Raw genomic sequence first — 14,476 nt, 5'->3', positions numbered from 1 at the left:
AAAATATTACATTATATCAAAAGATTACTTTTTCTAAAACATGCATTGTTTCTAAAATATTATAAATAGCACTTGTAATTATAATTATTGTTGAAAAAAAATAAAACTAAAATTATTTAAATCTTATATAACATTACCTATTTCAAAAATAGGTTGATTGAATCTGTCGTTTATATATTAAAAATATTTAAATATTAAATTTTGATGAATATAGAAAAAATAAATAAAATGATGATAATAAATTAAAACTTAAATGTAAATTTTTCCTTAGGCCTAATCGTTAAACATGACCATGTGTTATTCATATTTCATTTTATTAGAATATTTTTTTATATGTGTATATGATGTCTCAATGTCCTATCTTTTAGATATTAATGGTGTCAAAATCTCTGTTTTTCTATCATGTCTGTGTTCATGTCAGGTGTTAGTGTTTGTGCTTCAAAGATTTCTATTTCAATTTGCAAGTTTTCTCACATTTTTTTTAAAACTTAAAAGTTTTAAAAAAAATACTATATATGATAAGTGTTAGGATTTTAATGGAAGGAATACTCTCAAAGAAGATTGAAACATAACTACCAAATGAATAAATCAACTAGTTTGAAGCTAGTTTGAAGTTGTTGCAACTTAACTAGTGTCAAGTTTAAGCTTCGAATGCAATTGTGTTAAATAGGTAAAATGAGAGCTTTGATGCTCACAATAATCCAGCTCAGGTCAAATAATATGATCTCAGAGAGAACATACATGTCATCTCAAAGTAAAAAGAAGATTGAAAAATATTTTCCTTGTAACCGAAGACGAATAGTAAAGTATCCTTGATTTTTTATTTATTTGTTTTGCTAATATTGTGAATTTGAGTAGATTTCAATTTAGTTCACAAAATGTGAGTAGATGTGACATCTTTGATCTTCCGTGCTAAACGTGTGTTCCTTTATAGATAAATTCTTAAGGTTAAAAGTTGAAACCTGAAATGGCTCCATTCAAATTTAGCAACATTAATTGTAGCCGTGTCTTTGCTGTACTGATAAGGACTGAATGTGAAAATCGAAACCGTGCCAATCCTTTTGACTTTGGCTGCTGGTGCTTACTTCAAACTAACTCAAACTTTTGTTCTGCTTGCTAATACATGTTACCATAAAATCGGAATGCACCATCACCACTGTATTCAATTGTAGGCCAACCACTCAATATATATTTTTAATATATCTTGTCAAACACAGTGGTTCATCCAGAAAATAACCGGGGCAATTAATTAATGATTTGAAGTCATTTCAGAGATATAAGATGTGTTCGATGGTTAAGAAAAAAAGAAAAAGGAAAAATATATAAGACGTGTTGAATGCTAACAAAAACTAACATTCTAACAAATTAGCATTTGCCCATAAAAAAAATAATTTGAAGTCATTTTGTAGTTAATAACTTAATATCTTCTTACTTACCTGTCCTATACTACAATAATATATTATGCTGCTTTGTCCTCTTCCTTGGATGCTTCTTTTGCAAACAAATATAAGTAGCTGTGGTTATAAAAAAATGAGGACCTTTCAAGGTTTCGGCTGCAAAGTACACTTGACCTACCACAGCCTTAGACCATAAAGAATCATCTTCCTAATCCTATGACTTTAAGCTACATCTTTGTCCATCGTCATTTTTTTTAAGCATAGGGTGCATGCATTTTCTGCGGTGAATTCTAATCTTGTTCATATTTAAATTCTCTCTTCTCGATCATCAATTCACAAGGAGGTTTGTCCAAGATTTCAAGTAGTCCTGTGGCAGAGAAGATCAGAAAAGGCTAAAGGTTATGACTCTTATTCTTTTTTCTTTTAATTCTTTTGTTTCCTTCCCTTGCACAATGAACTTCTTCATTATCCAGCTATGTATTATGTTCATATAGTTATACTAATCCAAACTTGAAGTCTGCATGTGTTTAGTGTTGAAATTTTTTGAGGTTGCATTCGCGCCCCTTTGATTTCTTTTCTTTAGAGACTGATCTGATTTTCATGTCACCATTATTCAACATTGGCATCATCATATGGAATATGAATCCATGGCCTATAGGAATTGGATTGAATTAATAGCTGGGGTGTGTAGCATTTATGGCTTCATCCATAATAGATTAATGTTAACATAGTGTTTCGGAGAAGATGGAAGGGACAGAAATTTGACATCTCTGCAGTCATTATCCTAAAATGTTTGCTGTTACTCGTCAACTCTCTCTTGTCCATTTTTTGTGGGGATGGAAAAAAGACCTTTCCCTGTTTTATTAATTTAGCAGACAGGAACCTTTCATGAAGAGGGAAGGCTCCTCAATTAGTAGAAAAAAAGATATTCGCATATTCACTGATTTTGACTTTAGCAATGAATGCCCTTTGGATTTGCTGTACCTATCAGGGACATAGTTTTTATGAAAAAAAAAATGTGAACTAGGTGGATGAATGTGATCATCCTATTTACATGTACACGATTGCCTTTGTGACTTCGTGTCTATAAAGAGAGCAAGATATAATTAATAGCCGATGCATAATTCTTTGTCAACTCATCTCATCTTTTTCTTCACTGTCTAATTTGGATCTGGATTTTGCCGCCTCTACTTGTTTCTACATCTATGCTTACCAATGAGATCCTCTGAATTAATGGCAAAGCTATATATTAGATTTTATTTGATCTTATCTGATCTAACCTTTCATGAATATACAAGTACAAAGGGAGTCTAACAATACCTTTCTCAGGTCTAGCATGGAAAACAACATAAACATTGAAATTTCAGAACAAGGCTCTCCAGAAGTTCCATCACTCATAAGGTATATATCATCAAGTGAAGTTGCTGGCTTTGACACTGCTGATTCTCAACTTCCCAGCGCATCTGCCCAAGTAAGACTCCTTTTTAGTACTTGACCTGCATAATTGAATACCACAAGCCAATTACCAAAAATTGAGTTTTCTTCGTGGCGTGTAGGATTTAGAATACTTATATTATTCTAAATTTATAATGAATTACAATATACCTTTTTAATGTTTCTAATTTAAGAAATTAATTAAATCCAACTTTTCCCATGTTTGTAATAGGGAAGTGAAGCAAACTCACCAACAAGACAACATGATGAACCTATAGTCATCAATCATCAAAGGAAGTATTCTATCAGCATGCCACTTTCTTCTGAAGAAGTTCAGCTTCAACCAATGGACACCAAAAAAGATGGTATTCCCATTTCCTCTTCTCAATCAGGAACTGCTAGCTCTAACCATCCGCAGGCATCAAAATGTTACTCTCAACCAATGCCAAAATGCCATGTGCCCCAAGAGGCTGATAATGGAGTCAAAATAAATAACCATCCGGGCATCAAAGATTTCAAGGATAAGAGGTTTGACTCTTTTAAAACATGGTCTGGGAGACTTGAGAGACAATTAACAATTCTACGTGGAAAGTCACCAAGAGCAACTGCACAAGATGGTAACAACAACTCCAAGAGCACTGATAGGCCTTTACCTGTGGATCGGTACTTTGATGCATTGGAAGGTCCAGAGTTAGAAACTCTCAAGGTATGTGATTACATTCTATCAATTCAAATCTAGTTGTGTGATTTAACTAAAATAATCCATAACACAGGCCATACAATTTTTGGTACTAAAAAATTAGCCCCCACTTCCAAAAGATCCTAAATATTTTCTTCATTTATGTCTTGTGTCTTAATCTTAAATGAAACTTAGTCTAAGATGCAAGTATATTTATTTAGACATAAGTGAAAACCACTTTGATCCATGACTAACCAGGAATATAGCTAGATAGAGACTGCTTAAGGGTTACGCGCTCCCGGTGCTTGCTATTTTCATTTTCTAGGCTTGTTATCAATTGGTATCAGAACTGGTTGTTAGTGTCTTGGAAAAAGGTACCAATGGATGGATTGACTAGAAAGGCTGTAGAATGCATCTGATAAGACATTGGCACTCAGGGTCGGTGCTATGATAAGTATTAGGTATTATGGAGTGCTTAAGTCTCATATCGAGTAATCAAATTTCTTTCAACTTTAACTAATAACCTTTTGGTAGACACTTCATTTGCACCAAACTCAACAACACCATAATTTCCTGATTGAATATCCTAATTCTACTGAATTTTTCTTTCTTTTCCCCAGAATTTCCTAATTATGTTTGTTTGTGCATATTGAAGATTATAACATATTTTGTTTTCCTACTCCAACAGGCATCAGAAGAGACAGTGCTTCCACAGGACAAGCAATGGCCATTTCTTCTACGGTTTCCTATTTCATCCTTTGGTATTTGCCTTGGAGTTAGCAGCCAAGCAATTCTTTGGAAAGCACTGGCAACATCTCCTTCCACTCAATTTCTTCACATAAGCCTCAAAGTCAACTTAATCTTATGGTTCATATCCATTGCTCTTGTTATCACAGTTTTCACCATCTATCTTCTCAAAATCATTCTCTACTTTGAAGCAGTTCATCGGGAGTACTACCATCCGATCCGTGTCAACTTCTTCTTTGCACCATGGATAGCTCTCTTGTTCTTGGCTATTGGAGTTCCACCATCAGTTACCAAAGACCTGCACCATGCTCCTTGGTACATTCTAATGACACCAATATTGTGTCTTGAACTTAAGATCTATGGACAGTGGATGTCTGGGGGTCAAAGGAGGCTCTCAAAGGTGGCTAATCCTACCAACCATTTATCAATTGTTGGAAACTTTGTGGGGGCATTACTTGGGGCCTCTATGGGCCTCAAAGAAGGGCCCATTTTCTTCTTTGCTATTGGGCTGGCCCACTACATAGTCATGTTTGTGACCCTCTACCAGAGACTTCCAACAAATGAGACACTCCCAAAAGAACTCCATCCTGTGTTCTTTCTGTTTGTTGCAGCACCAAGTGTTGCTTCCATGGCTTGGGCCAACATTCAGGGTTCCTTCGATTATGGATCTCGGATTGCCTATTTCATTGCCCTCTTTCTTTATTTCTCATTGGTAAGTTATTTTATCATTTTTTCACCCTTGTATTGAAATAGGAATGGTTATTTAATCACACGTATACCTTAGTTGGTTAGAAAATTAAACTTCACCTACGATATGATTTTTAAAGTAATAATTATTACAAAAGTCAACATTTTTTAGTTATATAATAAATCATGACTAGATATAGATGATACTGTAAACAACTTTACATGTCAGTATATTTCAATTAAATTTCTTAGTATACTTAATTAATTAGTACTAATCTCAACAGAAATCAATGTTATTAGCCCTTTCAAATGTTCATAATCATTTTTTCTAAGTTTTCATGTATATTCTTAAACATGGCCTTGTATAAATTTGACATCCGAGACACTTAACAGATTTCTGTTATCAAAATTACTTAGTAGTTTCACATGTTTTGCAGGCTGTCCGGATCAATTTTTTCAGAGGATTCATGTATGCTACATCTACTCTTTCTCTTATAATGTTTGCTTTATACTATAGAACTTTTCTGACAATTTTTTTTGGATGTTATTCCGCAGATTCTCTCTTGCATGGTGGGCCTATACTTTTCCAATGACTGGTGCAGCAATTGCAACCGTAAGATACTCAAATCAGGTCACAAATCCAGTTACCAAGACCCTGTGTGTCATACTGAGTCTCATATCCACACTCATAGTAATAGCACTGCTTGTATCAACTATATTGCATGCCTTTGTCTTCAAAAACCTATTCCCCAATGACCTTGCCATTGCCATAAGTTACAGAAAGAGAAGGCCACAAAAGAAGTGGCTAGGTCTTAGATACAGGAGCCATGACTCCAAAGAGATCGAAAATTACCTGAAGTGTGTGAACTCGGATAAAATTGATTTAGAAGCTTCTACCCCACTACCAGATGGCACAGAGGATTCACCATCTATCTGAGTATATTTGTTATTATATCGTAATGTGTCCTTCGAAAGAGAATATTATGAGTTGTTTGGCTAATAATCTTCATTAGTCACACATGTGAGGAACAGAAGTAGGCGTTTGACTGTTCCGGTGACCATGCATAGTATTTAGTAGAATATGAAGGTTTGTGTATAAATGAGTGTGTTTAGGGTTTAGGAAGAGCATTTTTTTGTAGAAACTAGAAACAGTTCCCACCTTTTTATTTTGTAAAATGAGTGGGTTGTTTTACTATATGAGTAAATAATCAGTATCATTAGAAACAGTTCCCACCTTTTTATTTTGTAAAATGAGTGGGTTGTTTTACTATATGAGTAAATAATCAGTATCATTAGAAACAGTTCCCACTTTTTTATTTTGTAAAATAATTGAGTTGTTTTACTAAATGAGTAAATAATCAGTATGATTGAGTCAAAGAAAATGAATGGCAGAAGATTTTTCTTTTATTCCAAACGGGACCAAAGGGCCAATGAATGGCAAAGGATGATCTTTGCATATCCACTTAGGACATATGTGGTATCTTTTGGATATAATCAGATTGGACCAAAAATGCTTTCAATGCATGTATAGCATGATCGAAGCATATTTTCTCACACTTTTCAGATATAACATATGGGGTTTATCAAATTACGAATCAATTCCTCAAAATAAATAAATAAATAAATAATATTAACTACTCTTTTAATTTTCGTAAAATTACACAAATTCCTGTCCCTACTCATATCTATTCTTACACTCTTAATTTTTAAAAGATATACACTAATAGATTTTTATATATTATACTAATTCCCTTGGTATGAAAAACTTTACTTTGTTACTAAAAAAGTACTGAAAATTTGTTTAATTTCACGAAATCTAAAAGATGATTAATGTAGTTTACTAAGAAAAACTGTTGTACAATAAAAACAAATTTGGTACCAGGTCACTTGGAGTGTTTGAATACATGTTAATTTTATGTTGACCGGAAAATTTTATTTTCCTCCTCTAATATCTATATGTTAAAAGTAAAAGAATGATAGCTTCCTCCACGTGTCCAACACTATCCATTTCTACCAATTTTTTATTTTTTCGTGACACGTGTTAACACTTCCTCAATCTTCCATCAACTTCTGCACAAGGTTATCGCATTCTGCTTTTGCTGCTTCTTCGTTCAACCCTTTCTGAGCCCGTGCATCGGCATGGGCTTCTCGCTAGTTTCAAATTCAAATTCAAAAGCCTAGGCTACGGTTCGTCTAGGTTCCAGGCTATGCCGATTTTGTAGTCTGAGTTGATTGATTCACATCACCGAGCTATTGTCACAGACACAAGCCTATGAAACATTGTTCAATATCTTTTGATTTCCGACAAATGTGAGTAGCTTCTGATTTCACCTCATTTATGCATTCCTTTTGCATAAACCGCAAGCTTTTGATTTCCCCTCATTCCTGCATTCCAGTTGCATTAACCGCAAGCTTCCGGTTTTACCTCACTTCTACCTATGTTGGTTGAAGAAGTTCACTTCACTTGGTAAGGTTCTTTCTCATTTTTGCATTCCAGTTGCATGTTCCGCAACCTAACCAAAATCCTGCATTTTCATTCTCCAGTGTACAGAGGTTGTCCACCTGTGTTGGTTGAAGAAATTGACTTCACTTGGTAAGTTTCTTTCTATATATCTTTGCTCATGCTCTATGCACAACCTTCTTTTTTAGTTTCTATGTTGCCACCTTTCTATTTGCAGTAGCTTATCCACTATCTTAGTGTTCATCTTCATGTCTTTGTTCCTTTTAAAAAGTTCGTTTTATTCGCATGCATGGTTGATGTTTTAATGGTTATCTATGTTAGTAGTTCATCATGGAACGTAAGCTCAACTCCATTATGGACATTACTGCTCAAAATGAGACTTGGAAAATTAGTGTACGTGTGATTAACTTGTGGGTTATTCAAAGGGCTGTAAGGATTAACATTGAAATGATTTTGATGGATGAGAAGGTATAATATATATTATTCATGTTTATTGTCAAATAATTGTCATCTGATATCACAGTTTTTAATATTTGCATAGGCTAATAAGATTGTTGCTCAAATTAAAAATGTTGATCATGGTAAGTGGAATGATGTTGTTAAAGTGGGTAAGACATATATGGTACAAAATTTTGAAGTTGAAAAGAATACTAGATAGTTTAGGCCAACAAAGCATACCTTCAAATTGAACTTTGTCAATTCCACAAAAGTAAAAGAGCAGGATTTTCCAATGATACCAGAAATGGTGTATGATTTTACACTATTAATTTGATGATGTTTTTACTGGCAATGTCACTCCTAACTACTTAATAGGTATGTTTATTACTTACTTCTTATTCAGTCCACCCATTGTCATGTATTCAAAAGTTAATAAAACTAAGCTTATGGACAGATGTTATCGGTGGTTAGTTGATGTATTACAATGGAACCTGGATGGAAACCCCAAAAAGGTGGTCTTCACTATGAAGGATAAGTGGTACTTTCTATCATTGTTATTTTAATCTTAAATAGAAATATTTATAATTATCCATTTCATTGACTATAGTTATGTTTTTTTTATTCTAGTAGTGGCACCATTGTCAATTGTATTCTATGGGAGGATTTTGCATTCATGCTGAAAGATTATTTGGACAAACATCAAAATGAACCAATTATACTTTTGCTTCATTTGGCAAAAATTAAGGAAGCACGAGGTCATTATTTCACTTATGATATATGTAGATGAATTATAGATTATATTGTGATTGCCTTAATAATCATAATACATATGTAGGGGCTTATGCAATGTCCATTCAAAATTCAATGTATGGTTCTAGACTATTTATTCATGAAGATTTAAAGGACATTGAAGATTATAAAAATGGGTAGTGATTATGAATCATACTTCTTTCTTCAATAAAAATAAAAATGGGTAGTGATTATGTTTCCTCTTTCTTTGTTCAATATTTATACATCCTTTTTCTTTCTCTATTGTAGATTAGATCAGAGTCAGCTAAGCCTTATGACTTGCAGTCAAAGGTTGAGTCAAATCTCTTATTCTTCCCAAACTACTTTAGAGGATAGATTTCTTTATAATGCTCAAGTTAAATCATTGAGTGAACTTTGTGAGTTGAAAAAGGTACATGTTAAAGGTTGCTAGGATTGATTTTGAAGACTCAGTATCTTTCACGATTAAGAATAATGTGATGTTAAAAATTTTATATATTGTGTTTGCTAGGAATGTGTTTGTTTGATTGTTGCCACAATAACCAAGTTCTTAGTGGGCAATGGTTGTATATATGAGAGTTGTCCTAAATGTAACAAGAAAGTGGAATGTGAGAAATTTCCATACACTTGTCAAGGTTGTGGAAATGAAAATGCAACAACTATGGTCAGGTTATGTGTTTAAACCTTATGTTTCTTATGTTAGATATGTTATGTATATGTTTCCAATTGATGTGTCATTAAATGATTTATGATAACTTAAGTTAAATTATGTTATATTATATAGGTTTTGGTTGGAAGTGAGAGTTGGACAACTAAATGAAATTGCTAACTTTACTTTATGGGATCGTGAGTGCAATGCACTCATTAATGAAAGTGCAAGTGAGATTAAACAACAGATGATTGCTCAGGTCTAAACTATAATCTAATAGCTTTAGTTAATCATCATAGTCAACTTGTGGTTTTTATATATTTGAATTTTAACTTGATGTTAATCCTTGGCAGGAAGGTGAATTTGATCCAAAGGACATTCCGAAGGCTATTGATAGGATACTGGGCAAAAAATTGGCTTTTAGATTTAAGGTTATGCCGAACAATACCCGGTATTTTGTGTCACAAATATCAGAGGATGAAGATCTAATTATGTTATTATCAAAGAGACTTCCTACATATAAGGTCAATATAATTTATAATCTTTATGGTTTGCACAAATATCATCAATTGAAAATACTAAGATGATTATTGCACAACCTATAGTGTTAATTGAATGGATTAAAAAGCAAAAGAAGGACCTAAGATATGAAGGTTTTGGCTAAAGTAGCAGTGCTGCACCCCAGGCTACAAAAGATTATTATGATGAATCGACATCTTCTTAAGTATTGTAAATTGTGTTGTGCTCAAACTCGGGCTTTGTTTTGTAAATTTTGGGATATTACTTTTATTTTTTGTTCAAATCAAATGTAATGCAGTGTTCCTAAACAATATGAAAAAGGAAATTCGAAATCCTTGGCAATTTGATATGTTCAAAATGAGTCACTATCAAATAATTTCCATCTAATATGACAGTTTTTAATATTTGCATAGACTCATAAGATTGTTGCTTAAATTAAAAATGTTGATCCTGGTAAGTGGAATGATGTTGTTAAAGTGGGTAAGACATATATGAACCAAAATCTTGAAGTTGAAAAGAATACTGGACAATTTAGGTCAACAAAGCATGGCTTTAAATTGAACTTTGTCAATTCCACAAAAATAAAAGAGCAGAATTTTCCAATTGTTTGTAGCCTATATACATTTTAGCCTCTGTTCTAAAACATGTGTTGCAGATCTTATAGAAGCATAAAAAACTCATTTTTTGTATGAAGTAATTTTTGGACAAAACCAAATCAATTTCAACATAATGGTCTTAAACAAATCACAGCAAAGTAGATGAGTGTCCAATAGAAATCATGAAAGAGTTAGGAGTTGACTCGTGGGAGGCTATTATCAAAAGCAATAGAAGGTTTGTTTTTAAGTATTCTGGCAGCCTATTACCAATTGGATGGGATATGTCTAAAATTTGCTATGATGTGATTATAGTATTTTGTAGGCAATAAAAAAATAGTCATAATCTGCCAACAAGTGGCTACAAGGTAGGTATAAGCTATACTATGTCTACCATCTACCAAAAAGGTGTTGTTACCTACGAAAGCATAACAATCAAGAGTATTAAGTCTTCCACTAAGTCACCTTTTTCTATTCTAACCATTGTATCATCAAAAATCCTAATGAAAAGCACAATATTTTCTAATTAGTAGAGTTTGTGTATCATTTTTCCCGGCAATTTTTTTAAATCACTGTCACAGTTGGTAGGTGAATTAGACTTGATGTAATAGTGATTTTCTTCTAACATCTTCAGCTCATTATTAAAGTATTATAACTTCAAAAAAATTTGGCAATCTTCAAATACGAATTAACATTTTCATTTTATCATATTCTGCTAAGATATCTTCAGGTTATTATTGAAGCACTTTCATATCCAGTTAATGATTCATGGAAGAAGAGGGTTCTAACACAAGAGATTCTGTTAAATCTGCAAGATTAAAAAGAAAACTAATATTGCAAGGAAAGCGTTTAAGAAGAAGTCAGAATGAAAGAGCCAAAAAGGCATACATATTCAATGAAAATATAGGTTTTGCATGTGTATACTAATATCCTCAAGTTGCACTGTTGTTATAAGTGGTATTGCTACATATGCTATGAAGACTAAGCTTCTGTTATGAATGTCACAGGAACTGTTAATGCATCTGGAACAAGTGGAAGCGACCAACGAACTTTTCAAATAGCATTAGCAGATATCACTAATACTTAGCCAAACAGTAAACACGTGTCAACCAGACAGAGGAAAACTATCAATAACATATGTAGGCTTCGTAGTAATTTGTACAATGACTTTGTGGTTGCATCTTCAACTTCTACTGGACTACTAGATAATGAAATCCATGATCATTCCTTTGTACCTCAACACACAAATGATCCACTTCATCATACTAATGAAGCCTCTTCAGATAACAGTACTGAAAATGCAGGTGACAATAATTTGAAATACTATACCAAATAAATTACACATAAAGTAATAATCAGAATCATGTAACTGTTTGTGGTTATGTAGAAATAAATGACAGTGTACTAGATTATGAGAATGAACTATCAGATTGTGTTGATAATTATGCTAATGACATTAACACAGGTTTTACTGTCAACATGCAGAAATTTTAGCTTAACCACAATGTTATTTATGTCAAACTAAATAACATTTATTTTTTAGGATATGTTGATCTAGGCGACCCTTCTGAAACATGTGCATATTGCCAAGCTGCTATGTGGTATCAAGAAAGGACGAGGAAAAATAGAAAGCAAGCTAATCCCAAATATAGTCTTTGTTGCAGCATGGGAAGGATACAACTTCCTTTTCTCAAGAATCCTGCAATGCTTTTGCAACAACTACTATGTTTGCATTCAGCTCGCCTGGGGCCAAGATAGGTACAAATCTACTCAAAGGAAAAGGTCCAACAATTTACAAAATTCATGGACAATCATGTCATTTGATTGGAAGCCTATTACCAATGCCTGGGATACCACTAAAATTTGCCCAGTTGTATATATATGATACAGAAAATGAAATTGAAAACAAAATTTGTGCAATTAGCAAAATTTTGTTTTTTGACTTTTTTTTGCTTTGAATGGCTATATGTCTGCTTTTATTCAGTTGTCACACAGGTAAATGATGGACCCAATTATTTAGTTTATATCACTCATGACATTTTCTGTATTTGTGCAAGGCAAAATATACTTGATTCAGAACTTGTGTCGAAGTTAAAAGATATGCTTGATGAATACAATGTGTATGCTAAGTCTTTTATGATGGCAAAAGACAGATATGATAACTATCAGACAGAGAATCTTAACCTACAATTGCTTGTAAACAAGAAGAAGGATGGAAGGATTTATAATTTGCCCATAGTTTGAGAGGTGGCTCCAGTTATTGTTGGTGATGCAAGTCAACCTATCAATCGAGACATAATACTTGAAAAGCAAAGTGAATGATTACAAAAAATCAACAAGCTTTATCCAAGTTATCTTGGATTGTAATATCCTCTATTATTTTCTTATGATGAAGATAGGTACTGTAGTGATATCAAACATAGAGATATGGATGATTCTCATCAAAGGAAGAGAAACATGCTAACTATTAGAGAGTTCTAGTGTTTTAGGTTGTAGTCTAGAAAAGGTGAAGCACAAACTTTATCGAGGTCTAGAAGATTGTTTCAGCAATTTATTGTTAATGGTTACACAATGATGGAAGCATAACGATTGTTGTTTATCAAAACTCATATGAAGAAGTTGTGTTGTGTTAAATATAATACTTTGAAAAACTCACAACATCCAGTTGAAAATCAGCATGCCAGTTATGGAAAGCGTATTATCTTACCTTCATCTTTTATTGGTAGCCGTAGGTATATGGATCAATTGTTCTTTGATGGAATGGCCATATGTAGCATGGTTGGATTTCTGGATTTTTTCTTAACATTCACTTGCAATCCGTATTGGCCTGAGATTCAATGGTCTATTTCAGCTCTTAAATTAACTGCAGAGGATTGGCCAGACATAGTAACAAGAGATTCTAAACTCAATCTAGAACAACTAATGTCTGACTTAAAAGATAGAAAAGTTTTAGGCAATGTGCTTGCATGTAAGTTGTTCATTCCTAATGCTTTTAGTACTAAACTGACCATTGTGTGTATAGTTGTGGTTAATCTAACCATCTTACAATTATAGATATTTACATGATTGAATTCCAAAAGAGAGGTTTTCCATATGCCTATATCTTGTTGTTTCTGGATGTTGCCAGCAAGTATCCATCTCCTGCAGATATTGATGGCGTCATATCAGTTGAGATGCCAGATTCTATTGAACAACCACAACTCTATGAGTATGTCAAGAAACATATGATGTATGGTCCATGTGGTCATGCAAACAGAAAGTTGCCATGCATGAAAGATGGAAAGTGTTCTAGATATTTCCCAAAAAAAAGGCAAGCTGAAACTGTTGTTGACCAAGAGGGCTATCCTATTTATAGAAGGTGTAATGATGGTAAATATATTGACAATAATGACATAGCACTAGACAATATATATGTGGTACCATACAATTCATACCTATTGTTGAAATATGAGGCTCACCTCAACATAGAATGGTGCAATCAATTAATGTCCATCAAGTATTTATTCAAGTACATTAATAAAGGTTATGATCACATAACCGCGACTCTTGTGCCTATCCAAAATGACGATGGAACAACTGAACAAAATGTTGATGAGATTAAGCACTATCTTGATGGTATGTATATTTCTCCTTGTGAAGCTTGATGGAGAATATTTTCATTCCAGATTCACAAGAGATCACCTGCTGTTGAAAGGTTGTACTTTCATTTGCCTAGCGATAATTCAGTAATATTTGAAGATGGTGATGACATTGATGCTTTGTTGTCCAAGCCAACCATTAAAGAGTCCATGTTTACCTCTTGGCTGCAAGCTAACAACATTTCCCAACAAGCAAAAGATCTTACATATCTGCAATTCATAACAATTTACATACACCAGCAAAATAAGATGTTGGAAGCCACGTAAAAGAGGCTATACAATTGGAAAGCTTAACTGAGTGCCTCCATGTACTAGAGAATTGTATTATCTTAGGATGATGTTGGTTGTGGTTAAAGGACCAACCACTTATGAAAAAATTTGTACAATCAATGGTCAACTATATTATACATTTAGAGAAGCTTGCTTTGTTATGGGATTCTTGGTTGATGATAAGGAATATATTGAG

At 33.3% G+C, this 14,476-nt stretch overlaps 2 protein-coding genes and 1 long non-coding RNA gene across 4 annotated transcripts; all 3 read left to right on the top strand.

The window, feature by feature from the left end:
• Nucleotides 1-1,531: 1,531 nt before the first annotated feature.
• LOC100816556 (S-type anion channel SLAH3) lies at nt 1,532-6,245 on the top strand. The gene is made up of 6 exons (XM_003533085.5): nt 1,532-1,795; nt 2,727-2,868; nt 3,064-3,537; nt 4,199-4,969; nt 5,382-5,413; nt 5,500-6,245. The coding sequence occupies exons 2-6, from the start codon at nt 2,734-2,736 to the stop codon at nt 5,879-5,881; spliced, it is 1,794 nt and encodes a 597-aa protein (XP_003533133.1). The 5' UTR covers nt 1,532-1,795; nt 2,727-2,733; the 3' UTR covers nt 5,882-6,245.
• Nucleotides 6,246-7,037: 792 nt separating this feature from the next.
• Nucleotides 7,038-9,858, top strand: LOC102670532 (uncharacterized). 2 transcript variants are annotated; one of them, XR_005886336.1, is made up of 7 exons: nt 7,038-7,254; nt 7,341-7,411; nt 7,489-7,537; nt 8,298-8,381; nt 8,471-9,280; nt 9,396-9,519; nt 9,614-9,858. It is a non-coding gene; the product is annotated as an uncharacterized lncRNA (long non-coding RNA). The 2 variants fall into 2 exon arrangements; XR_005886337.1 differs by lacking the exon at nt 8,471-9,280.
• Nucleotides 9,859-13,108: 3,250 nt separating this feature from the next.
• LOC102665652 (uncharacterized) lies at nt 13,109-14,277 on the top strand. Its single transcript, XM_006588125.1, has 3 exons — nt 13,109-13,340; nt 13,427-13,788; nt 14,038-14,277. Exons 1-3 carry the CDS (start codon nt 13,109-13,111, stop codon nt 14,275-14,277), a joined length of 834 nt encoding a protein of 277 aa, XP_006588188.1.
• The last annotated feature ends 199 nt before the right edge of the window (nt 14,278-14,476 follow it).

This window comes from Glycine max, chromosome 9 (genome assembly GCF_000004515.6).
Source record: "Glycine max cultivar Williams 82 chromosome 9, Glycine_max_v4.0, whole genome shotgun sequence".
NCBI lineage: Eukaryota > Viridiplantae > Streptophyta > Magnoliopsida > Fabales > Fabaceae > Glycine > Glycine max.
This window is presented reverse-complemented; position numbering and strand designations above follow the sequence as displayed.